This window comes from Colletotrichum chrysophilum (assembly GCF_026319265.1).
Source record: "Colletotrichum chrysophilum strain AFK26 chromosome Unknown scaffold_301, whole genome shotgun sequence".
In the NCBI taxonomy this organism is placed as follows: Eukaryota; Fungi; Ascomycota; class Sordariomycetes; order Glomerellales; family Glomerellaceae; genus Colletotrichum; species Colletotrichum chrysophilum.
The window spans coordinates 776-23,920 of record NW_026517588.1 but is presented as its reverse complement, the minus strand read 5'-3'; the positions used below and the strand labels follow the sequence as shown (position 1 = coordinate 23,920).

Sequence of the window (23,145 nt, the reverse complement as noted above, 5' to 3'; positions counted from 1 at the left end):
CTTCCCCTCCTCCTCCTCCTCCCACCAACATCATCACCACCACTCTTCTTCACCACCACCACCACCACCTTCGCCTTCCTTCCCTCCCCCTCTCAACAGGCGACACCACCAGTCAACCTGGATCGCCCGGGAAGGAAGAATTACCGCCGTCAACATCGACACCGACATTAATTACCCACACCCTCTGGCAGCGAGTGGCAGCATCCAGTCTGCCCGCAGAGGTGACCACCTCCAAAACACCACGAACAACATCACCACCACACCTTGACCTCAAGGCCCTGAGGGGGGAACCACCGCCACAATGTTGGACCCGTCGGCGAGTCGGCGCCAGCAGCCCATGGACTCGTCCGCCGTCTACTCCCACTCCCGCACCCGCACCGTCTCCTCAAATACCTTCCCCGTCGCCATCCAGAGCCCGACGCCAATGCACCTCGCCCAGGCTCCCCAACAACACTCCCGCCGCTCGCCCTCCGTCAACACCTTCAGCACCACCTCGAGCGTGCCCCCTCCCGCCGCCTACCGCACCTCCCCCACGACAGACCTCCGCCGCTCCACCTCCTCACGATCAGGCGGCGGCTCCCCGCAACCCACCGGCTACGTCGCCCTGCTCCGCAAGCAGAAGGCCACCGTCTGGTGCGACCGCGCCCAGTACGAAGACCCTCGCCTGGTCGCCCAGCAGCGTGCCGCCAAGATGCGGGCCACCCTCGAGGTCATCGGCGGCCAGCGCCACTCCTCCGGCCTCGCCGCCCCCTCCGGACGCACCAGCACCGGCATCTCTGCTACCGGCAAGGTCGCCGCCAAGATCCGTCACCACGGCAAGCCCGCCGTCGTCGGCTACGCCCCGGGCGACCACCACGTCGGCGTCGGCGGCGTCCCCATGCGTCTCTCCGCCACAGAGGTCGAGGGCGAGGACTCGGACGAGGACGATGCTCGCCTGCACCACCGCCGCACCGGTAGCAGCGGCCGCAGCAGTCTCGCGAGCCGTCGCGGCCCCGGCTACAGGTCCTCGGGCGGCTTAGGCAGCGGCAGTGGACGCAGGTGGAGCCCCGGCGACACTCCCGAGAGGACCGGCAGCCTCGTCGAGGAGAAGCAGGAGGAGACCCTGGGCGACAACGCGAGCGGCAGGGCCATGACCACCGGCTCGTCCGGCAGCAGCGCCGAGAGGGCCGACAACCTGGGCGAGCTGAACATGAACACCAACGCCGCCAGGCTCGCCAGCAACTCGCTCATGCACCAGACCGTCACCCGCGAGAAGAGCGTCAAGGGCGCCGACGATCTCCGTAGGAGGGGAAGCGTCGACGAGCGCACTTCGACGCTTACGGGAGGCCGTCTTTACATTGCCAACCCCGATTAACACCTCTTTCACATACCCGAACGAGCTCGAACACACACGATGAGAGGCCCTCGACGGGCCACCCTCGGAAGAACCGAACTCGAAAATTTCCTATTACCTGTTCTTGTACGAGTGCTTCGTCGAGCAATACACACACACACACACACACACACGGTCGTTTGGGGGGGAGTGGGAGACCACCGTTTTCTTTCCTACTATCAAAACCTGCATCACATCGGCGTTTTCCTGGATTTTGCCTTGTTTTTACTTTTGGGTGGGATGATACCATACAGAGGCCATCCCGAGATCACACACACTCGGGTTTGGATTCCATTGTCTCGAGATTCTCAAAACTCCTCGTCTTTTTCCTCCTGTTTTCCTCACTACGATCGCTACCCACGGGTTTCTTTCCGCGTGTCTGTATTTTTCTGTCCTGGTTTTATTTTTCCCGAGTACGCGGTCTACTCCTCACACTTTGATGGTTTCCCTGTTCGGGCGCCATCCTCTAATCTGCGGGCAAGACAAAACAGTGAGGGGACGGAGGGGGGATTTTGGTGGCGGAAGACAAAAAAGCACACACTGGTTGCGAAGGGAGGAGGATGATACCACATGTTCAGAGACAACCCCCGGATGAACCGAGAGGGGGGGGGGGGGGGGGGGGGGGGCGATGTCTGGGGGGGAGAAGTGAGACAAGACAGACGGGGCTTGAAATGCTCGAATATGAAAAGCCATTCTTGGGCACATGGCGAAAAACAACCTTTCTTGGAGCATTTTGTGACAGATTCCCGCCACGCAGTGAGAATGTGAAGTTTACCTCGGGTCGAGGTCTTTCAGCAAGCAGCACGAATTCGATTGAAGAGGCAGCAGGTAGTCTTGCCTGTGACGGGGAGAAGCTACGCCAGCTGAGTCGCCGAGGTGTTGTCTCTGAAGCCAAGGTAATGCGATGTCAAGCTCGACGAACCAGCTAGCTGCATCGCCGTTTCCGAACGTTTACTTGCTTTCTTTCCAGGGTACAGCTCTCCACGCCCGAGTCCTTGTACGGATAGCTACCACCTCCCCCGCCGCTTGTCTCGCTATAACTCTTGACAGGTGACGAAGGATGAACCCTTCCCGGGCAATATCCCCAATGCCACCTGCCGTCTCCCCGTTGCGTTGGTTTTGAGTCAAGCGTCATATCTGGGGCGGCCTTTAGAGGTGCGATCTACGGATGGGATAGCATGTGGGTTTTGTTTGGTGAGGTTGGAGCAGAGAGCCGCTTGCGGTGCTACGCTTCTTGAAGGGCTAGTGCTGGTAGGTTGGGTTGGTGGTTTTCTACGGTGTAGACTAGGAACGGTCTGCTGCTTTTTTTTTGTTCCAAACATAGTACACTTTTGACAGCGGACTGTCAAAAACGACGTCGCCTGACGGGGCTGCCGTATGGTATGGTGGACTTTTGAAGCTGTTGTAACGCTGCGACGGCGTCCTTTGGAGGTGCTGGGGAGTGCGACCTTGCCCGAACTTACTTGGTGAGCAGGTCGGGGTGAACTCCGAGCTGGCGGCCTTACTTTCTTTTTGGGAATTGTGTCTTTTTTAGACTTTCTTGTGGGCGCGTTTGGGTGAGGTGAGATTGATGAGTGTTTCTGTAACGTGGTGGTGTTCTTCTCTCTCTCTGAAGGGGCGAATACGAAGGTGTGAGACTGTAGATCAGGACGATGGGACGTTGGGGGGAGCTTAGGGGGGTGATTGATCTTCCTTTCCTGCCTTGGTTGAAGGTGCCGAATTTACGAAGGGGATACCGGTTGTGGTAAGGGAGAGACGATGCAGAGAGAGAGAGTTCTGCAATCGTCGTGCATGGCAATCACAGATCCCCCATGGACGAACATCCCCATCCATCGTCCAGCCACCCTCCCGATACCATGGGATAGAACATGCACGCCCCCGTCACATCATTTAGGGTTCTGTGCGTGCTTGCGTCGGGCATGAACTTGGTGCGGCGGCGGCGGCGGCGGCGGCGGCGGAAAGGGAAGCTGTCGATCATCTCGTGTTGCCCGCGAGACGGGACCCCTTTCGAGAGCGCAGTGCAGTTGGACCCCTAAGAAAGGCGGCATCATATGTGGCTCCCGTCTCTCTCTCGGGGCGGACGATGGGGGAGCAGTTGGCCAGGGATTTGCCCGCTAGGGGGGATATGGCATCATGATGTAACGTTCTGACTTGCGCCAAGGGCTGGGACCAATTTTGGCAGCAACCGGAGGTGTGGGGACTTTGCGTTATTGGTTTCCGCGTGTTCGTTCTTTGGCGGCAGGGCGGTTGTGGAGATTCTGTTTGCTGCACTGGTGGGTGGGGCTCTCTCGGTGAGGGCGGCTCGGTGGGCGGGCTTTACCGGGGTGTCGGGAATAAAGCGCAGGGTGAGGGAGTCGGGGACGTGCGGAGGCTGAGGGTGAGCCACGGATGTGGGTAGCAGCCACAGGGGAGATGCTTCAGCCACAGGGGAGCATCGGGAGCTCGGTTATCTTATCGGAGGTGTTAGCGCGTTCTGCGGGGTCGCGTTGCTGGTAAAGAGGTCTGTTAGTGCGGGACGACAGTGAGATGTTGGACTCGGGTCTTGTAATGGATTAACCATACTGGAAGATGCGACTTGATGCCACGGAAATGTTGGATGTAAGTATGGAATACTCTGTGACTGGTCTGCAAAGAACTTCCAATTTCTAAATGTACAGCTTGCATCTAATATTAGGTCGTTTGACACTTCCACCTACCCCATCACGCCTACCGAACCGCATCCTCAGGAAAGGGGTAGCGTCCTAACAGACGCAAAAGCCTCCAACAGACTTTCCCATTTCCACCAAAAGGAGCGGCCCAAAGACACGACCCCGGCCTTGCTGACGCCAAATTTACGCGTCCGTCGCGTCTCAGTGGAGGACCAACGCTCTCCTGCCCTCACGCAACCACCACCAACGGCTCCATCAACGGCCCTTTCTACCTTGCTCCATCCGCGATTTCACCTTTTCGAGACCTACGACGCTGCCGCAGCTGTCCCTATTGCGATCCCAAGACGGCCAACCCATGTCCTGACGCAGTCGATGCCCTCAATTGGGATCAGACCAGCCTAATTTACTTCTCGACGTTCCTTTCGACCGCCTCAACTTTTCCACACTTCAACTCTACACCGACATACCCCACAACCTGCAACCACTCACGCACGCCCGACGAGATACGGTCGCGACCCCTGCGACACACACAGCCCTCCGATGCCTTTGTTCGACATGTCACCCAATCTGCAGAGAAAGAACGAGATGGAGAACGGCTTGAAGAGGAGCCATGATGAGTACTCGGGCGACGAGGTCGCCATCGACGACCGGGGCCTCGACGCCGGCGTGAAGCAGCAGGCCACCGAGGGCGTCGTCCAGCCGAGCAAAGGTACCTATGCCCGACGCACCTGCCGCCAGAGTTTCACGGAGAGCAGCATTCTGACGCACACAGCAGCCATGTCCCCCTCCATCGAAATCACACGCGACACCCCTCCTCCCCAGAGCAGCCCGGACTCGCTGACCACCGCGGGCACGACCACACCAGCACGCGACTCACCCTCTCCCAACCCCACACCGACCAAGGCCTCGCCTTTGAAGCAGACACAGACCGCCGGCGCCGCTCCCTCGTCACAACCGCCCGCCTCAACGGCGGCATCGTCGACAGCCCAACCACCTGCTAAGCGCAAGCGCCGCACCGCCGCAGAGCTGGAGGCGGAGGCGAAAGAGAAGGCCCAGAAGAAGAAGGAGCGAGAGGAGGAGAAGGAGGCGAAGCAGGTTGAGAAGGCCAAGCTCGATGCCGAGAAGCAATTAAAGCGGGCCGAAAAGGCAAAGGAGGAAGCGGAGAAGCAGGCGAAGCGGGATGAGAAGCGCCGCAAGAAGGAGGAAGAAGATCGCAAGATCAAGGAGGAGAAGGAGAAGAAGGAGCGTGCCCAGCCAAAGCTCATGTCCTTCTTCACCCCCAAGAAGGCCCCCGTTACGCCAAAGAAGGAGTCACCGGCTGCCGTCGTCAAGACGGAGAGCCCTGCAAAGGCCTCTGCCGCTGAGTCGACACCAGCGCCGGTGAAGGAGGAGAAGTCAGAGTATGAGAAGCGGTTCAAGCCCTTCTTCGTCCACGAGACGGTCCGCATGGCCAAGAACCCCTTCGAGATGGACGAGGAGGCACACGCGGCCAAGTCGCAGATTCTGGACGAGTACATTGACGGCAAGAGGTCAATGGATGAGTCGAGCAAGTTCAACCCGGTCGAGATCTTCCAACTACCCTGCCGCCCCGCACCACGAGGCAGAATCTACCCGCCCGTTCGATACACCATGGAAAAGATGCAGAAGCTCACCCAGAAGGCCGAAGGTGCCAGCGAGGAGGACAGGAAGGCCGTCACAAAGGAGACCGCAGACGCCCTCCGCAAGATCCCCGTGAAGACCCTGCGCTTCTGGCAGGATGTGCGCCCGCCTTACAAGGGAACGGTAACCCTTAGACCGTACCAGGCAGGCAAAGACGGCATGCGACGACTAGCACGAAACCCGACACTGCGCGGGCTTGTCCCCGTCAACTACGACCACGACTCAGAAGCCGAGTGGGAGAGTGAAGGCGAAGACGTTGACATTGACGACGATGACGAAGAAGACCTCGACGGCGACGGCGAGGATATGGACGAGTTCCTTGACGACTCGGAAGATAGTGGTCCTGCGAGATTTGTTAGTGCCAATGGACTTGAACCTGTCAGTACGGGAGTCTGTTGGGAGGATCGCAAACGCATGGGCCCGAATCGCACCATGTACGAACACAGGATGGAGTTCATTCTCGGTAAGTCACCTTCCCCATTAGATGTGTACAGCCGTGTTAACACCTGCTGCAGAGAGCCTTGATTCACACCACAGCATCGACCCCTTTTCGACAAAGTATTGGGAGCCCGAGCCGAAGCAGAAAGCACCCAAGGCTGCGGCCAAGACGGCAGACACATCAGCGCCGGCCAACGCCTTCCAAGCCATTGGGGCCAAGAACACTCCGCAGACGCTTCCCAAGAAGATCCTGGAGAATAACGTCCTGCAGGAGCTCAAGAAGGTCATCCAGGCGAACCCCAAGATTGCCAAGGGCGGCTTGATCGATCTATCGTACGTTGCGCTCGCCCACGCCAAGGTCTCACGCAACGACATCAAGGAGGCCATCACGACCATCGCAGAGCGTTCCGGCGGTCAAGGGCGTGCCGGCTCGTGGGTCGTGAAGCCCCTGTACCTTGATTAAGGGGCATCACCGGATGTTTTGCGGATGAATGGCGTTATTTTCTTCGTTTTTATTCTTACTCGATGAGGATACCTCGGCGGACATGTCTTTATTTAACAGTTCGCCTTTTTTCAAAGTTATGGAGTGCATGGATTCTCGGAGGTACGAGGGCATTGGGATGGAGGAAAAGGGCGGACAGCATTGGCATCGTTCCGTCTTATCCTCAACAAGCCGCCGGCACAGGGCCTGGCGGCGAACAGTTTGATTGCTTGCAACGCTGCCTTCATCGGGCGGCTATGATATGACGGCATGAGGGCGGCGTATGATGGAATTATTTGGTCTTACACGGATGCATAGTTGTGCTCCGACCACCGGCGTTAGAGAGGCTGGTAGATATTAAGAAAAGCCCTACATTTCATTCCGATTCTACAGCGGTACGTGATGTTATCCTTCGTCTTCATGTGGCTATACGGAAGCTACCTAATCCTTGACTGAACGAGCATATCTCTCCGGGAACACCCCCTCGATATCAGCCAGGACCTGGATAGCAGTGAATCTCGACTATTACATCGTTAGCGGGCGACACCCTCACGACAAGACAATGCAAACTTACAATCCCCCGACAGAAAATGAGTCCAACCCCAGAAAAGTAGAGATTCGGATCTGCCAAAACAGTTAGTCACATCATCACCCATCCTCAAAACAGTACTCACGTCCAGAAAAAGTCGTAATCCCAATCCACTCCCCCTCCTCATCCACCCCGATCCTCCCAACATTCTCAATCCGCCCCGCCGTCTCCTCGTCCACGAACCCGCTCTCCGCCCACATGCTCGGCACATCAACGTCCCCGAACCCCGTCGCGAACACCACCGCGTCCGCCTCAACCACCCGCTCGGCCCCGGTGTCCCTGTCCACGACGACCACACCCTTCTCCGCGAAGCCGCGCGCCTCGCCGCGCTCGATCCCGATCTTGCCGTCTAGGACCAGTTCGAGGGTTCCCGGCTGGTCGACGTAGAACGCGCGCCCGCGCTCTTCGAGCTGTTTGGAGATTAGGCAGGGCGAGCGGTCGACGAGGTAGCCTGCCTCTTCGAACTTCTCCGTGCGGGAGGCGTGTTGGGCCATGATGGAACGGATGGCGGATTGGGCGAGGGTGCGGGATACGCCGGCGGGGAGGGCGGACTCGGCGAAGTCGGCGGACTCGGGGGCACCGGGGAGGGAGTTGTAGCGGGATGTGATGACGGGGAGGAAGGCGGGGAGGTCGAGGAGGACGGTGGGGCTGCGCTGGAGGATGGAGACGGAGGGGACGATGGGGGAGAGGGAGAGGTCGGCGGCGATGTCGTGCGCGGAGTTGCCGGAGCCGATTACCAGGACGCGTTTGGAGGCGAAGGGGGCGGGTGTGTGGTAGGATGTGGAGTGCAGGACGGGGCCGGGGAAGGAGGGTGGTGGAGGGGGCGACATGGGGGGAAGATTGATGTTGGACGGGGAGACGAGCCAGCCTGTTGAGAGGATGAGGTTGCGCGCGAGGAGGGTGGTGGAGGAGGAGGTGAGGGTGTCGGTGAGGTGGACGGTCCAGAGGTTGGTGGCGGGGGACCAGGTGTTGCGGGTGACGGTTATGCCGCCGAAGAAGGGGAGGCGGAGGTCCTCGACGGCGGCGCGGTAGTAGGATGTTAGTTGTGGTCCGGAGAGGAACTCGGGGAGGGAGGACGGGACGGGGTAGTCGGGGAGCTGGATCATGGACTTGGGGTGGTGCAGGCGGATGGAGGCGTAGCGGGAGGAGGACCAGTTGCCGCCGGCGAGGGGGTCGGAGTCGAGGACGATGGACTCTGCGCCGGCGCTCTCGAGGCGGATTGCGTTGGCGATGCCGTTGCAGCTGCCGCCGACGATGACGGCGTCGAGGATGGTGGACGCGGGGAGGGAGGGCAGGCCCTGGGCGGAGGAACGGCCGCGCTGGGAGGATGGGAGGAGGGCGGAGGAGGGGCGTGGGAGGGGGGTGAAGGGGCGGGAGAGAAGGGCGTGGACTTGGGTTGTTAGGCCCCAGATCTTGAACTTGGGGGAGGTGGTGGTGGTAGTGGTGATGGGGATGAGCTTGGCGAGGCCGGTGCAGGAGGTTGCGGGGTGGGCGCAGTGGAAGGAGAAGGGGACCTCGAGGGTGGCGAGGGTTGGGGAGAGTCTGACGAAGGCGGGTTTGAGGCCTTTGAGCTCGGTTTCGGGGGAGAAGGTGGACGGGGCTCGGGTCGAGGAGAGGGATTCCCAGGCGTGGAGGATGGCGGCGCGGCCGATGATGGTGCGCTTGTCGAAGGTGAGGGTGAGGCTGTCCCTCCACCAGGAGTCTTCGACGAAGAGGTCTGCGAAGGAGGGCCAGTCGGCGTTGGCCACGGCATCGGAGAGGGCTTTGAGGAAGTGAGATGCTTCGGCGGCGACGTCGAGGTTGGCTTCGGAGGGAAAGGGGGGCACGGAGGGGATGGGGGAGGGGAGGTCTGCGACCCTGGTGCGGGTGCGGTGGTTCGTGAGGGTTGTCATTGCGGGTGATTGTTGATGAAGGAGATGCAGGTGATGTTTGAAGAGCAGTGCGGTGAGGTTTTGAGGCTATAAGTCAGGAACTCAAGGGCTTTGGCTTCATGAGACTTTCCAAGAAAAGCCTGGAAATGTAGGCTTTTATATTGGATGTAAACACTCCCGCCAGGAAGCCTGTACGTATGATCTCGTTGCTGCCAGTCATCTTCAAGTATCATACATCTGTAACAATGTGTTATAGGAACTTTGAACCATCAGCAGCCAAGTGATCCTTCCAAACAGACAACCCAGATGCAGGTAAGATCTAGAGCGGGAATTTCGTAACAACGTCCAATCATACTGAATCTGTCTTACCGCTCGCGGTAATCTTGAGACTCCAATAATGCGGATCTACACATGCTGCATCAACTTGATCCCATCGTCACAGATACTTTGGGGCTCGAAAGATGTGTAGTCTGGGATGCAACGCCCACCCGGATTTCTCGGAGTTTAGTATGGGTCCGGGGATTTCGGGCGGGAGCTATCAGTTCGCGCTAATCCTCAGTTCGTATTATATTCGTCTCTGATTCGCGGAGAGGCCATTGTAAGCTGACCGGGGAGCGTGTCTGGACATGGGAAGGGGAGGTCTTCTCAAAGTAGCAATCTTTTATGGCATCCAGACACATTGATTAGCCCCAGCGGATTGCTTTGGGAAGATTGCTTCAACTAATCAATTTGGTACGCGGGCTCAGTGGGAAGAGCGTGCGATGTTCTGATAAATACGATTAGCATAGAAGTGTTTCAACATCATGGGAGAAGACGTAGATGAGCAGCAAGATGGTGATGCAGATGAAAGTCTTGGGCATGGGGGCCAAATCGTGGTCTTGGTTTGGAGATGCATGAAACTTGTTAAGCGACATCCTGTGGGCGGGATAAAGGACGTGACAATGTCTTTTCCTCATCCCAGGCCCCGAAGAAGCATCATCATTGGCATCGACACTCAAATCATCTCAATACTCAATATACATCAATCGCCATGGCCGCAAAGACGTCAAAGGTGGAGCGAACAACCATCGCGGGGTCAATCGAGATACCCCGCATCCTCAACGGCCTCTGGCAGCTCGCCGGCGGCCACGACCAGGACGTCGACGTCGCGGCCGCCGCAAAGGCGATGAAGCCGCTGTGAATCTCCTTTATCTCACCTTACCTACGTATCAAAATATGGACTGACGTCGTTTAGCATCGACGCCGGGCTGGACGCCTTCGACATGGCAGACCACTACGGCCCCGCCGAGCTCGTCCTCGGCGAGCACACCCGTACCACCACCGACCGCCCCGTCACGGCGTTTACAAAGTGGTGTCCGCCCGAAACCGGAGATAAGTCCTTCGCAACCGCCGAGACGGCCGTCGGCCGCGCGCTGGAGCGCATGGGCGCGGCGCAGATCGCGCTGATGCAGTACCACGTGTGGGACTACACTGACGACACGTACCTGGTCAACCTGGCGCACCTGCGGACGCTGCGGGCGCGGGGGAAGATTGCGCATGTCGGGCTGACGAACGTGGATACCGCGCATCTGGAGATGTTGCTGGATTCGGGGCACGAGGTTGTCTCGAACCAGGTGTCGGTGTCGGTGGTTGATTTGAGGGTTGTGAAGGGGAGGATGGCGCGGGTGTGTGAGGAGCGAGGGGTGGGATTGCTTGCGTATGGGACGCTGCTGGGCGGGTTCTTGGGGGAGAGGTGGGTTGGCGTGGAGGAGCCGAAGGAGGAGGGGTTGAATTGGAGTTTGAGGAAGTATTTGCGGTTTATTCAGGTTGCTGGGGGATGGGAGGCTTTTCAAGGTGTTCTTGCGGCGGTTGCTGGTGTCGCGAAGAAGCATGGTGTTTCGGTTGCTGCTGTTGCGATGAGGTGGGTGTTGGATGTCCCGGCTGTGAAGGCTGTCATCATCGGGGCGAGGTTGTCTGAGCAGAGCTTGGAGTATGCTCAGAAGAACGTCGAGGCGTTCGGGTTCGAGCTCGACGAAGAAGATCGGGCTGCGATTGCAAAGGCGCAGGAGGGTTTGAAGGATATACCGGGCGACTGCGGGGACGAATACCGACGGCCGCCATTGATGACGGCTTCCGGAGACCTGAGTGACCACATCAAGGAGAGCAATGAGATGCAAAAGGTGGAGGAGGCCATCGCCATGGGGAAGAGGGTGGAGTTTCACTCGGGGAGCAAGTGGGAGCCGATCTGCGGCTACTCTCGCGCGGTGAGGTTTGGAAATGTCATCAGGGTGTCGGGCACGACGGCGAATCCACCACAAGAGCTGCAAGGCCAGCTTGGGGTAGTCGGGGGGAAGTCTGCAAAGTCGCAGGCTGTTGCGGCGCTTGATATCATTGAGAGGGCCGTGAGGCGACTTGGGGGGAGCATGACGGATGTGGTGCGGACGAGGGTGATGCTTCAGCGGGAGGAAGACGTCGAGGGCGTTTCGGCGGCACATGGATGGGTTTTCAACTGTCGAGGAGTCTGGCCTGCGAATACAACAACGATGGCCGGGTTGATTGGAGACGAGGTTCTCGTCGAGATCGAGGCTGAGGCGGTCGTTGGGAGCGGGAAGTCTGTCGTGGCCATTTCATGAGTAGATCTTACAGTTTGTACAGGAAAAATCATCGAGCCCAAAGGGGCCCAATCAGAGCATATGATGTCAGCACGACTCGAAGAGAATATCAATTACCTTGTCATTATTGTTGTTCTGGGTTCTTGACAGAGCTGGCTCAGATCGCTTCCTGGTGTACAAATGGCAACGTTTGGATGTAGACTGTGTCCGCCGCTCAGATTAGGCGTTCTCAATATAATCGGGTCACGCCCAGGAGATGTGACTCAAAATGAGAAACACAAGTAGTCAAGACAAATATGAGGGGAGATTCAGTCACAAGAAAGATCGAGACCAAATTCGCTTCTCGCAAATGTCAAAAAAGTCGAAAAATGAAAGGGACGAGACTCGAACTCGCGCGGGTTGCCCCACCAGGAAACAGATGTTAAGCTGACCTTAACCTGGCGCCATAACCAACTCGGCCACCCTTCCGATGCTGCAATTGCGACAAATTTGGAGTCATAGAGCCCACAGCTGATACCAGCTTCGTCTGTGAGATGATCGACTGCTCATGGAGAAGATCCCTCAAACCTGAGAGCCTTCGGACTTTGAATTGAAATAGACAAACAACGAGTCGGAATCATCTTCAGAAATGATCACACGCGGGAGTGTCGTACTGTCTTCAGCGCGCCTAGCCTGCAGCAGTTGCAGGGGTTTCAGTGGCTGGAGAGCATGCCGAGACGAAACTGGAAAATCCACTCCGCAACAACGCCTCCATTGTTGGTTCTGGTTTCCATGCTTCGGCGAACCAACTGCCTTGCATTGAGGGACCTATCATTTAATTATGTTGCATTGGTCATGTCTGGTGGAGCATTTGGTCAATCGTGACTTTAACAAGCAGCCTGCTGCACCAAACCTGACCACTTAATCGTTTCCCCTCTCAGCCCTCGCTCGAAAGGCACACCCGACACCCAACTCTTATGACTTTGCTTCCAACGCCTGATATGACGAAACCTTCTTTCTTCCCTTGTAACTTTTCTTCTTCTTGATATGACGTCATTCAAGTTTCGTCCTCTAGATGAGGCAGACGCGATCAGGCTTTTGATTCTCTATCCTTCCCACGAGACAACAGCGCCCCTATCTGGCTCCCTGATCAACACCACTCTGTCTGCATGCGACTCAGACTTCGCCAAAGGCTATCTGGCTCTCTCGTATGTATGGGGAAAACCAGCCAGCACATCGTCTATCCAGATTGACGGGATCGACGTGAGAATCACGGACAATTTGGCGGAAGCTTTGACTCAAGTCCGCAATGCCTACCCCGGAGCCCCCCAGCGAATCTGGGCCGATGCTCTCTGTATCAACCAGTCGAACACTGCAGAAAAGAATAGACAAGTGCCGCTCATGGGCAACATCTACTCTCTTGCCAAGACCACAACCATCTATCTTGGCCCCTTATCACCCGGGATCGAGACGATCTTCAAGGCCGTTCACGACAGTAAGCCAGGATTCGTCACCGTCGACGCCGCGGGAGACTCCCGGATCGCGCTGGCAAAAGATCTGCAGCAGCTGAAGAAGTTTGACGTGAAAGGCGGCTCAGAACCCCCGGCCGCCGCCATCGACGAGCTGCTTCAACGGCCATGGTTTACCCGCGTATGGGTCACCCAGGAGCTTCTTCTATCCCGCGACGCATGGGTCCAGTGCGGTGCTCTTCGCGTGAGATGGAGAGAAATCGGTGCGCTTCTGGTTCCCATTCTGGACCGAACAAAAGGAAAAGGCAGCACCGCTTTGCAACAGATGCAATCACTGAACTTGGAGGAGAAGAAGGACCCCAAGGACCGCGAAAGGGCGAGGTATCTCAGGAAAGTTGGCAAGGCATCAGAAGAACTTGTCCCCTCACTCTCACACATCCTGCGGATGAGACAGGGATGCCGCGCCTCCGATCCTAGAGACATGATCTTCGCATATATGGGTATGCATGCCGACCGGGAGGAAGTCGCCGAGTTCTTCACCGTGGACTACGAAATGCCGCTGAGGCAGCTTCTCATTTCGACCGCCAGGTATATCCTCCAACGCGACGGACCGGAAGTGCTACTCCGCTGTGCCAAGCACTCACCTACCAACAACTGGTTGAACCTGCCTTCGTGGGTGCCTCATTGGGGGATCCATGAATGGTCGCAAGCGACGAGCAATACAAATGCCACGATATCGGAGGATGAGAGTTTATTCTGCCCCGTGGAGAAAGGTGAATGTACCCCATATTCGCCTCTTCGGGATCCCAAGTTTATTCGATACGTCAACCCTATCCTTCCTCGCCCACAAGACGTCCCTCAGTGCGTAGTGGATTTTGTCAAAAGAGCCGCCTACGCTTTGAATGAATACAAGGAAACGCCTTGGAAAGAGCTCCTAGAAGCGGAGAATCTTTCTTTCTGGAGAGACCTGGACATTAGGTCGTCCGAAACGCAGGACCCCAGCCCGATCAGGCTCTTCCCAGACAGCTTATGGGACTTGGCTGCGGAAGATGAGAGAGAATACCCACGATTAGAGTACGCTCAAAAAGCGAAAGTCTTTACCAGGGCATTGCAGACTCTCTCTTTCTTCATGGCTTACGTGGGAAGAGAGGTTATGTCTGCGACAGCCTATCGTGATGAATTTGACAATCCCCTCCAGTGGGACCTTTACGAAGGACAGAGGATTCGACTAGCGCTGTCCACTGCCGGTTTTATACTTGCTGTGCCAGCCTATGTGGAGGTGGGAGACGTATTTATGAGGTTGGACAGTCTCACAGCTAGCTATGGGTCCCCTACTAAGAACCACTGCTTTGGCGGTTTGTTTAGGCCGATTGCAAAAGATACGGGCGACCCTCTTATAAGGGCCTTCAAGTGGCTTTCCTTCGGCGGTGTTCCTGTTTGGAAAAAGATTTCGTTCTCGCGATGGAAATTTAGTATGCTTCCAACGGAAGTCGACAACATCGGCTTGAAATGGTATAAGGACTTCCACCCCAATGAACCTGGAAAACTTAAGTATATAGAGCTCTGTTAAGGCTAGCTGAATTTGAATTGGTACAGGTTTGTGCTAGGCTGATCATGACTATGTAGAAATTTCCTTGCACGGGGGTCCTCATCTGGATATTTGAGCTGCTCTATTCATTGCGTTCTAGGGTTCAGCAAATACTAATTGGTCTTGCTTGTATTTGCCATATCTAGACGAAATGGCTCTGCCTACGCGCCACCCGTTTCCCTGTTGCACCGCTGTCCCAATGTATGCGGTCCCCAAAGCCTCGGTCCGCTCACTTCAAATCCATAGTATCCACAGACTTGAGGATCGTAAACGTCCTGTGATTGCAGTCCTTGTGCACCTGGGAATGGTCATGGGGAGGATCGCACTCTGCGATGGTGCCCGTCGGATGGTGCTTCAAGCAAGCCGGCAGCACACCGCCGTGATTATTCGGAGGGCAGTAATTCTCGACCTTTTTCAGGCGGTAGAGTAGTGACTCATGAAGCACGGCATCCTTGGGTATATCGCGTGTTTCTCCCTTATTGAGCGGAAAGCGCACGTTCTCCCATTGGCCGTCTTCAAGCTCCCAGCGCTTGATGAAGGGGAGCCATTCTGTTTAAGCTGCGTTAGCGAGCGTCCTCAAGAAGAGTGAAGAGAACTTACCCATGAGCTTCCACAACAACACCGTAAAGAATCCCGTTCCGGTGTTGAACGCGAGCGAATCGTGAATGGGAGCCTTCATCGCCTTATGCTTCTTGTCTGCATACTTGTCCTTGAAGTGCTTCAACTGATCCTCCCGCCATTTGAGCGCAGCCTCAGGGTGCTTCTTGCCCACCTCCTCGACTTCGCCAATCATCCACGCCAGCGCAACATCACTGAGCTGCAACCTGTCGCACCCGATCGCCTTCCCCTTGGGCGGCTTGCGCGTGGAGAGGAAGTTCTTGATCGTCTCCCACCACGTCATCTCAGCCTGGCCGCCTTCGAGGGGGTTCTTGTCCGAAGCGGGCCACCCGCCGCCGACATCGCCGTGGCACCCGGGAAACCAGACCTCCAAGATGTCCTCGTGGATCTCCTCGCCCTTCTTCATGTCCTGCGCCATCAGCGCGGCCTTGAACTTGACGCGGCGCTCGTCGACGGCGACCGCGTGGCGGACGTGGTGCGCCGTGCCGACGACGGGCACCGGAATCGGCGCCTTGCGCTCGAGGATGGCGACGGAGTTGACGCAGTCCCAGATGCCGAGGAAGTGCACCTTGATGTTGGACTCCTTGCCCTCCTGCTTGTCCGTGTCGCAGTGCGACGAGACCTCTTTGCGGCAGAAGGTGTCCGAGAACGCGGCGATCTCGTCGGCTGCGACTTCGAAATTGTGGCCGTGGACGGCGGGGTCTTCGCCATCCTGGTGATCGTGGGTCTCCACGTCGGCTTCTGTGTCGTCCAAGAGTGGCTGCGTCTCGCTGTGGCCGTTGCCGTTGCCGTTACTGTGACCGTTTCCGTTGCCATTACCGTTGGCAGCGGCGAGGGCGGCGGCTTTTTTGGCTGCCTTCTTCTCGGCCTTCTTGGCGGCCTTCTCCCTGTTCTTCTTCTTGGGGTGGGAGACGATGAAGTCCTCAACCTCGCCGGCGAGGTAGCGCTGGTAGAGGCGGTAGGCGAAGGGAACCATTTCCTCGTTGCCTTTGCAGAGCAGACCGACTGTGCTGATCATGCGGGCAAGGAACTTTGCTGTGAAGGCGCCGCGGCTGAAGCCGAACATGTAGATCTTGTCGCCCTTCATGCATCGTGTTAGTACCGCTTAGAGACTACAGAGGGAGAAACTCACGGAGTCGTAGTAACGCATCAAGAATCTGTATCCGGCCATGACGTGGGCATCGAAAGTGTTGCCGATGCCTTGGTCAACGGTCTGCGAGATAGAGCTTTGAATTTCACCAAACCAAGTCTTGTTAACAGATTTCTCGTTGATATCGTACGTGCCGATTCCGGCTGTTGAGTGACAGCGATCAGCATCAAAGAAATTATTAGTCCAAATGAAGAACGACTCACTCTGATAGTAATGGTACTGGTCAGGGTCGTTGCGGTCCAGCTTGCTCAAGAGCTTGACCACATTGGTGTCGGCATTGGTGCCGGTGAAAGTGTTGCCGGTCCCATCAAAGCAGAGAACAAGCTTTCTGGGGGTTCGCTCGCTCCCAGGGTGCTGCCCCTGGGCTGTTGCGCTTCCGTTTGCATGACCGTTTAGCACTCCGGGCATGATGTCTGATAACACGAGAAGAAATGGGATAGCAATTGGAGCTTCTTGGTTGGATTTGTGCGAACTAGAAAGTTGCTGTCTTTAGTGGGTTTTGAAACCCCATATATCAACAATCTCCATGATAAGTAAGCTTCCCTAGCTGAGCAGCTCACCACCAAGGCAGCCACTGAATGATCATTGTTGCAGGTGGCGGGCACTTTCTGGTTAGGTACACAACGTTAAGACGGCCAGAGATCATCGAGATCATCAACCATAACCAAACCAAGAGGGAGAGGAACGTACGTCACCTCGTACACACGGCGAACGGCAGCGCGTCGTCCTCCCAAACCCTCATCTCGTGTCTTACACATCAGCTCCACGCAGGGTTTCAGACATATCTCCCTTTTCGCGCCTAGCATCTGATAGCCAATAAGCCACCGGTTAAAAGAAATCTGGCACGCGACCGGTGAACGTTCGTTCGCGGAGAAGCACCCGTCGATCGGTTGAACCAGGCGGCGGCACGGCAGCCCGGCACCCGGGGTGCAACCGCCTGTCTGCCCTCAGATCTGTCGTGCTTATTCAAGACATCCGTGCCAGCTACTAGGAGACGTAACTTTCCCTGGTATAACAGCGGCCAAGAGGATCTGCGAATGACAGCGGAAGGTTATCGTGTAGTACAATCGCACGGCAGCTGGCATTGACCAGTGCTTGGTCGGCCAGTCCACGATAACCCGAGTCACCCGCATGTCGTGTAATGAACTAAGAAGACTACGTGATAGGCAGGACGACGCTTTCGATGCTGGTAGATACCAGGCTAGAAGGAGATGTCTGAGACCCAACCTCCGCGCCGAGGTCCGGTACGGAGGGGAAAGGGGAAAATGTGTGAGCTGTCAGAAAGCTCGTTACCATATCAAGCCATAAGCTCAACCGTCCTGATACAACGAGCTGGATACAAGAGCTTTTTCATCGACTATTTCGTCCATGCTTGTCTCAGCTTCTCTACTCTTGTAACTCAATCTGGATATATGCTGCAGCCTTCCGCCGATCACCTGTACGCATTGTACGCAGGGCGAGTCAACAGCCGCTCAGCGCGGGGAAGATAGCTCTGTGTCTCAGACAATAGAAAAGTGTAAGCCGGCCCGCGTTGAGCAAGTAAAACAACGCACATGAAAATGTCTTGGAACCGTCCCGCCATGCAGCATGCCTAGACAGGCGGTCAGCGGCATTTGAGGTTCCCGTCGGGGACCCCGCCGCGGCTTCTGCCAATCAGGCAAGCCGTGATGACCATTCTCAGCATGCAAGACATCGTAGCCGCTGTTTCACGACATGGTTGAAGCTAGCCGGGAAAACCCCTCAATCGTCCAAGACACAGGAGAAAGTTACAGATGCCAGAGCAAGGTGACGAAAGCTGTCTAGGGGCACTAATGTAGCTAACGAAGAGCTGAAAACATCGCGGCCTATCTTGATGATCTGACAATAGTCCCGGGGTAGAGTTGCGGAAGACGTCACCATCTCGACATTGTCAATTGGATGCTGACCACCCCTTCGCCACGACGTTAGGCTAGCTCCGGGGCACCGCTCGTCTTAAGCATGTCTGAGCCTTAGGGAATCGGAGTGCCTGCAGACGGTGCGGGCCGTTTGGGACGGGAGCCGGTTGCGTGAGTGTGGGAGGACGCAGATCTCGACCGTAGACGCACCTCGGTCCAAACCTGTGCCTTCTCGGCCGGCTTGGTGCGGCTGAGTCCAATGTCACTTCTCGGCTGGCATCCCTTCCGTTTCCCCTCCATTCCGCTCCGTACTCCAACGCCGTACATGCCTCCGTCCTGTCCAATTCTCTTCTGCCTCTTGGCAAGAACTTTGCTGCATACCCCGCCCCGTCGTGGCTTTCTGCATGTCTCCGGTTGCCGTTGATCGTCACCCGAGGGCGATGGAAGGAGAGCCAGTGAAATTTGCTACAATGTCTCGGGGACAGCTCTTTCACCGCATTTCGAGCGCGTTTTCGGCCAGGAGCTACATTTTCGAGGTTGGGCCGTGTCTCTCTGGACCGCTCGTCTCGTGGAACGCGGGCGGTGATGGTCCGAAATGGGGTTGCGAGCGCGTAGATCCATGTTCCGCGCGGTTGAGCGAGACGCCACCAAAGTGCAGACGAGGAGGTGAGGGGATAATGTTGTTGTGTTGCCCCGCCGAGGGTCGAGGGAGATGAGAGATTCGGTTGAGAATGGGTTTGGTATAAGTGAGGTATGAGGGCGGCGATGGAAAGGTGATCCCGGGCCAGATATCTCCTCTCACATCCTTTCTAGCCCTGTTCTTTGCCCTTACACTAAGCATTGGGCAGAATCATGGCGTTCAACACAAAGTTCCAGGCCGGCGAGTCCTACGGGGACGAGCGCAAGGGGTCTAACAACTTCTTCGCTGACCCCAAGAAGGTCGCCATGGACATCATCAAGGACTTGGGCGGTGCCCACGGCCAGCTCAACCCCTTGGAGCTTACTGCTCTCATCCAGCAGCTTCTCCAGAAGGGCGAGCCTCTTGATGACAAGAAGGGGTAAGTCTGGAAACAAATCACCGGTCACAAGAGTTCTAACAACCGAGCAGAACCACCGAGGCCTTGATTGGCATCTTGACCTCTCTTCCCTCCGGGTCAAATACCAGAGTACAGCTCACCAACAAGCTCATCGACACGCTGTGGGGAAACCTCCAACATCCTCCCCTGAGCTACGTCGGCGGCGATGTCAAGTACGAGGTTGTCAAGACCAAGGAACAGCTCGCCAAAGAGCAAGCCGACCTCGCAGCCCAGGGCAAAGCCCCCCAGTCTCCCGAGGAAAGCCACATCACCTTCAAGGCCCCAGACTTCCCCGAGATCACCCTGCGCGAGCACCTGCCGACGCCGCCGGACGGCCTGCACAACTACAGAATGCCCGACGGCAGCTACAACAACATCCTCGAGCCCAACCTCGGCGCGGCCGGCACCCCCTACGCCAAGACGGTCAAGACCGAGAAGCGGCTGGCCGGCGTCAAGCCCGACCCGGGCCTGCTCTTCGACCTGCTCCTCGCACGCGACGACAAGAAGTTCACCGAGAACCCCGCCGGCATCTCCTCGATGCTCTTCTACCACGCCTCCATCATCATCCACGACATCTTCCGCACCAACCGCCACGACCTCAACAAGTCCGACACGTCCTCGTACCTCGACCTCGCGCCGCTGTACGGCTCCTCCTTCAAGGACCAGCTCGAGATCCGCACCATGAAGGAGGGCAAGCTCAAGCCCGACACCTTCCACGAGAAGCGCCTGCTCGGCCAGCCCGCGGGCGTCAACGTCATGCTCGTGCTCTACAGCCGCTTCCACAACTACGTCGCCGACATCCTCCTCAAGATCAACGAGAACGGCCGCTTCACGCTCCAGACCGCCAAGGACGCCGCCCCGGAGGACCAGGCCAAGGCCGTGGCCAAGCAGGACCACGACCTCTTCAACGTCGCCCGGCTCGTCACCGGCGGGCTGTACATCAACATCTGCCTGCACGACTACCTGCGCGCCATCACCAACACGCACCACTCCAAGAGCGACTGGACGCTCGACCCGCGCGTCGAGATCGGCAAGCAGTTCGACGGCGAGGGCGTGCCGCGCGGCGTCGGCAACCAGGTCAGCGTCGAGTTCAACCTGCTGTACCGCTTCCACTCGTGCATCTCCAAGAAGGACGAGCGCTGGATCGACGGCTTTTTCGCGAAGCTGTTCCCCGGCCGCAAGCCTGAGGACCTGCAGAACGTCGGCATGGAGGAGCTCGGCGCCGCGCTGATGAAGTTCGAGATGGGCATCGACAAGGACCCGAGCAAGCGCACGTTCGACGACCTGCAGCGCGGGGAGGACGGGAAGTTCAGGGACGAGGATCTGGTGCGGGTGCTCAAGGAGGCGATGGAGGACCCGGCGGGCACGTTTGGTGCGCGCATGGTCCCGAAGGCGCTCAAGATTGTCGAGATCATGGGCATCAAGCAGGCGCGCGCGTGGCAGGTTGCGTCGCTCAACGAGTTCCGTGACTTTTTTGGTCTGAAGAGGCACGACACCTTCAAGGACATCAACTCGAACGAGGAGATTGCCACTCTGCTCGAGAAGCTGTACACCGATCCCGACATGGTGGAGCTGTACCCCGGCCTGATGATCGAGGACATCAAGCCCGTCCGCAACACCGGCAGCGGCATCTGCCCGACGTACTCCGTGGGCCGCGCCGTGCTCTCAGATGCCGTGACACTCGTGCGCTCCGACAGGTTCAACACGATCGACTACACCGTCTCCAACCTCACAGCCTGGGGCTACAACGAGGTCCAACAGGACTACAAGACCCTCGGCGGATCGATGCTCTACAAGCTGATCCAGCGCGGCCTGCCGGGCTGGTTCCCGTTCAACTCCATCGCCGTCATGCAGCCCATGTACACCAAGAAGGCCAACGAGCGCATCGCGCGCGAGATCGGCACCTTCAACCAGTTCACCCTCGACGACCCCAAGGCCCCGCCGAAGCCCGTCGTCGTAGCCTCGAGCGAGGGCATCAAGCGCGTGCTCGGCAGCCCGGACAAGTTCGTCGTGCCGTGGCTCACGCCGCTCAACGCGCTCTACACTGACACCAAGAAGGACATCAGCTGGTTCATGCTCGCGGGCGACGGCAGCACGAACAAGCAGGAGAAGGTCAACTTCGTCAACGCGATGAAGAAGGTGCCGAACCTGCACAACGCGGTGCACCAGTTCATCGAGCGCGTGGGCCGGCAGCTCATCGAGAAGGAGACGTTCAAGCTCAAGGAGGGGCTGTGCCAGATGGACATCATCCGCGACGTGGCGATCCCGCTGAACGCGCAGCTGCTCGCGGACCTGTTCTACTTTGACCTGCGCCACGAGGAGAACCCCGGCGGCACGCTCAGCGCGACGGACCTGTACCGCCATTTGCTGAACATCCGCATCTGGGGCGTGAACAACAACGACCCCGGCCAGGCGTGGAACCGCCGCCGCCGCGCTGCGGAGAGTGCCAAGGTTATTACTGATTCGACGCGCAAGCTGGTTGACGAGGTGTCTAGAGGACGCGGTCTCAACTTGGGCTTCATCTCGGCGATCAACGAGGTTGCGTCCCGCAAGACGCACATCAAGAAGGACTCTCTGCGGTCTTGTGGGTACAAGTTGGTCGAGGAGCTTCTCAACCAGGGCGGCTCTCCTGAAAAGGTGACCGATAACGTCTGGTTGACCGCGTTTGGCGGTATCGGTGTTCCTGTCACCACGGTAAGTGTCCATCCAGCAGATACGGTGGGGTGGCAATGGCTAATCCAGTGCAGTTCTACGAGGTTATGGAGTACTTCCTCCGCCCCGAGAACAAGTCTATCTGGGGTGAGGTGCAGGCGCTCGCGCAGAAGAACGACGAGGCAGGGCTCCACGCCTACGTCAACGAGGCGATGCGCCTCACGAGCGGCCAGCGCAACGTGCGCATCGCGACGGTCAAGGACGAGATCGACGGGCAGAAGGTCGAGCCCGGGAATGCTCTCGTCATGCTCCTGGTAAGGTTTTCCACAGTCTCATCATGTATTCAAATTCAAGCTAACCATCGTCTTCCAAGGGTGTCGCTGGCCGGAATCCCAAGGAGGTCCCCAACGCGGACAAGTTCGACGCGAAGCGCTCGACGGACCACATCAAGCCCTTCAGCTACGGTCAGCACGAGTGCGTCGGCCAGGACGTTGCGCGAGCTTTTGTCACCGGCCTCGTCAAGCTCGTCGCGGACCTCAGACAGCTGCGTCCCGCGCCGGGTGAGATGGGCAAGGTCAAGACGATCCAGGTCGGCACGGAGAGGGCGTACCTCAACGACAGCTGGTCGTACCTCGGCTTTGATGCCAGCAGTAAGTGCCACTTGACACATCATCCTGATGAGATTGATACTGACTATACCCAATAGCCTGGAAGGTTCACTTTGATGGACACGGACAGGGCACGTATGAGGGTGACCAGGAGCCCAATAAGCCCATCGACATGGGACGGTACTACTACATCCTGCAGAAGCGCAAGGAGAGCCTGCTCAAGGGAGTGTCTGCCTGAGCTTGGAGATCTTCGTAGTCAACGGAAAAATAAAAGTCTTAAGATTGTTTAATCCACTTGGTCTGTTGTGCAAACGTGACGATGCTTGAAGTCGTGAAATTGTCTGCTGGTCGATGGTGTTGATGAAGGAAAGCGAGAGCGAATGAGAGCTTGGCAGTGGAGTCCTCCCAAAATGAGTCTAGCGTGGACTTGTTCGATTACATAAGGAGCCAGCGGATGGAAGTGGGTCATATTTAAATGCAGT

The 23,145-nt window shown here is 57.4% G+C and overlaps 7 protein-coding genes and 1 non-coding gene across 8 annotated transcripts; 5 read left to right on the top strand and 3 right to left on the bottom strand.

The window, feature by feature from the left end:
• Positions 1-301: 301 nt before the first annotated feature.
• On the top strand, positions 302-1,354 carry COL26b_014162 (uncharacterized protein; the record flags this gene model as incomplete). Its single annotated transcript, XM_053186739.1, has 1 exon — positions 302-1,354. One exon carries the CDS (start codon positions 302-304, stop codon positions 1,352-1,354), a length of 1,053 nt encoding a protein of 350 aa, XP_053029322.1.
• A 3,206-nt stretch (positions 1,355-4,560) lies between these two features.
• On the top strand, positions 4,561-6,580 carry COL26b_014161 (uncharacterized protein; the record flags this gene model as incomplete). Its single annotated transcript, XM_053186738.1, has 2 exons — positions 4,561-6,142; positions 6,195-6,580. 2 exons carry the CDS (start codon positions 4,561-4,563, stop codon positions 6,578-6,580), a joined length of 1,968 nt encoding a protein of 655 aa, XP_053029321.1.
• A 459-nt stretch (positions 6,581-7,039) lies between these two features.
• COL26b_014160 (uncharacterized protein) lies at positions 7,040-9,079 on the bottom strand (the record flags this gene model as incomplete). Its single annotated transcript, XM_053186737.1, has 3 exons — positions 7,040-7,120; positions 7,173-7,222; positions 7,273-9,079. 3 exons carry the CDS (start codon positions 9,077-9,079, stop codon positions 7,040-7,042), a joined length of 1,938 nt encoding a protein of 645 aa, XP_053029320.1.
• A 1,009-nt stretch (positions 9,080-10,088) lies between these two features.
• On the top strand, positions 10,089-11,670 carry COL26b_014159 (uncharacterized protein; the record flags this gene model as incomplete). The annotated part of the gene is made up of 2 exons (XM_053186736.1): positions 10,089-10,234; positions 10,293-11,670. The coding sequence occupies 2 exons, from the start codon at positions 10,089-10,091 to the stop codon at positions 11,668-11,670; spliced, it is 1,524 nt and encodes a 507-aa protein (XP_053029319.1).
• Positions 11,671-12,018: 348 nt separating this feature from the next.
• On the bottom strand, positions 12,019-12,117 carry COL26b_014158. The gene has a single exon. It is a non-coding gene; the product is annotated as a tRNA-Leu (tRNA).
• A 558-nt stretch (positions 12,118-12,675) lies between these two features.
• On the top strand, positions 12,676-14,329 carry COL26b_014157 (uncharacterized protein; the record flags this gene model as incomplete). Its single annotated transcript, XM_053186735.1, has 2 exons — positions 12,676-14,171; positions 14,296-14,329. 2 exons carry the CDS (start codon positions 12,676-12,678, stop codon positions 14,327-14,329), a joined length of 1,530 nt encoding a protein of 509 aa, XP_053029318.1.
• Positions 14,330-14,914: 585 nt separating this feature from the next.
• COL26b_014156 (uncharacterized protein) lies at positions 14,915-16,861 on the bottom strand (the record flags this gene model as incomplete). Its single annotated transcript, XM_053186734.1, has 4 exons — positions 14,915-15,234; positions 15,286-16,384; positions 16,436-16,596; positions 16,657-16,861. 4 exons carry the CDS (start codon positions 16,859-16,861, stop codon positions 14,915-14,917), a joined length of 1,785 nt encoding a protein of 594 aa, XP_053029317.1.
• Positions 16,862-19,179: 2,318 nt separating this feature from the next.
• On the top strand, positions 19,180-22,901 carry COL26b_014155 (uncharacterized protein; the record flags this gene model as incomplete). Its single annotated transcript, XM_053186733.1, has 5 exons — positions 19,180-19,385; positions 19,436-22,097; positions 22,151-22,369; positions 22,429-22,705; positions 22,762-22,901. The coding sequence occupies 5 exons, from the start codon at positions 19,180-19,182 to the stop codon at positions 22,899-22,901; spliced, it is 3,504 nt and encodes a 1,167-aa protein (XP_053029316.1).
• Between the last annotated feature and the right edge of the window lie 244 nt (positions 22,902-23,145).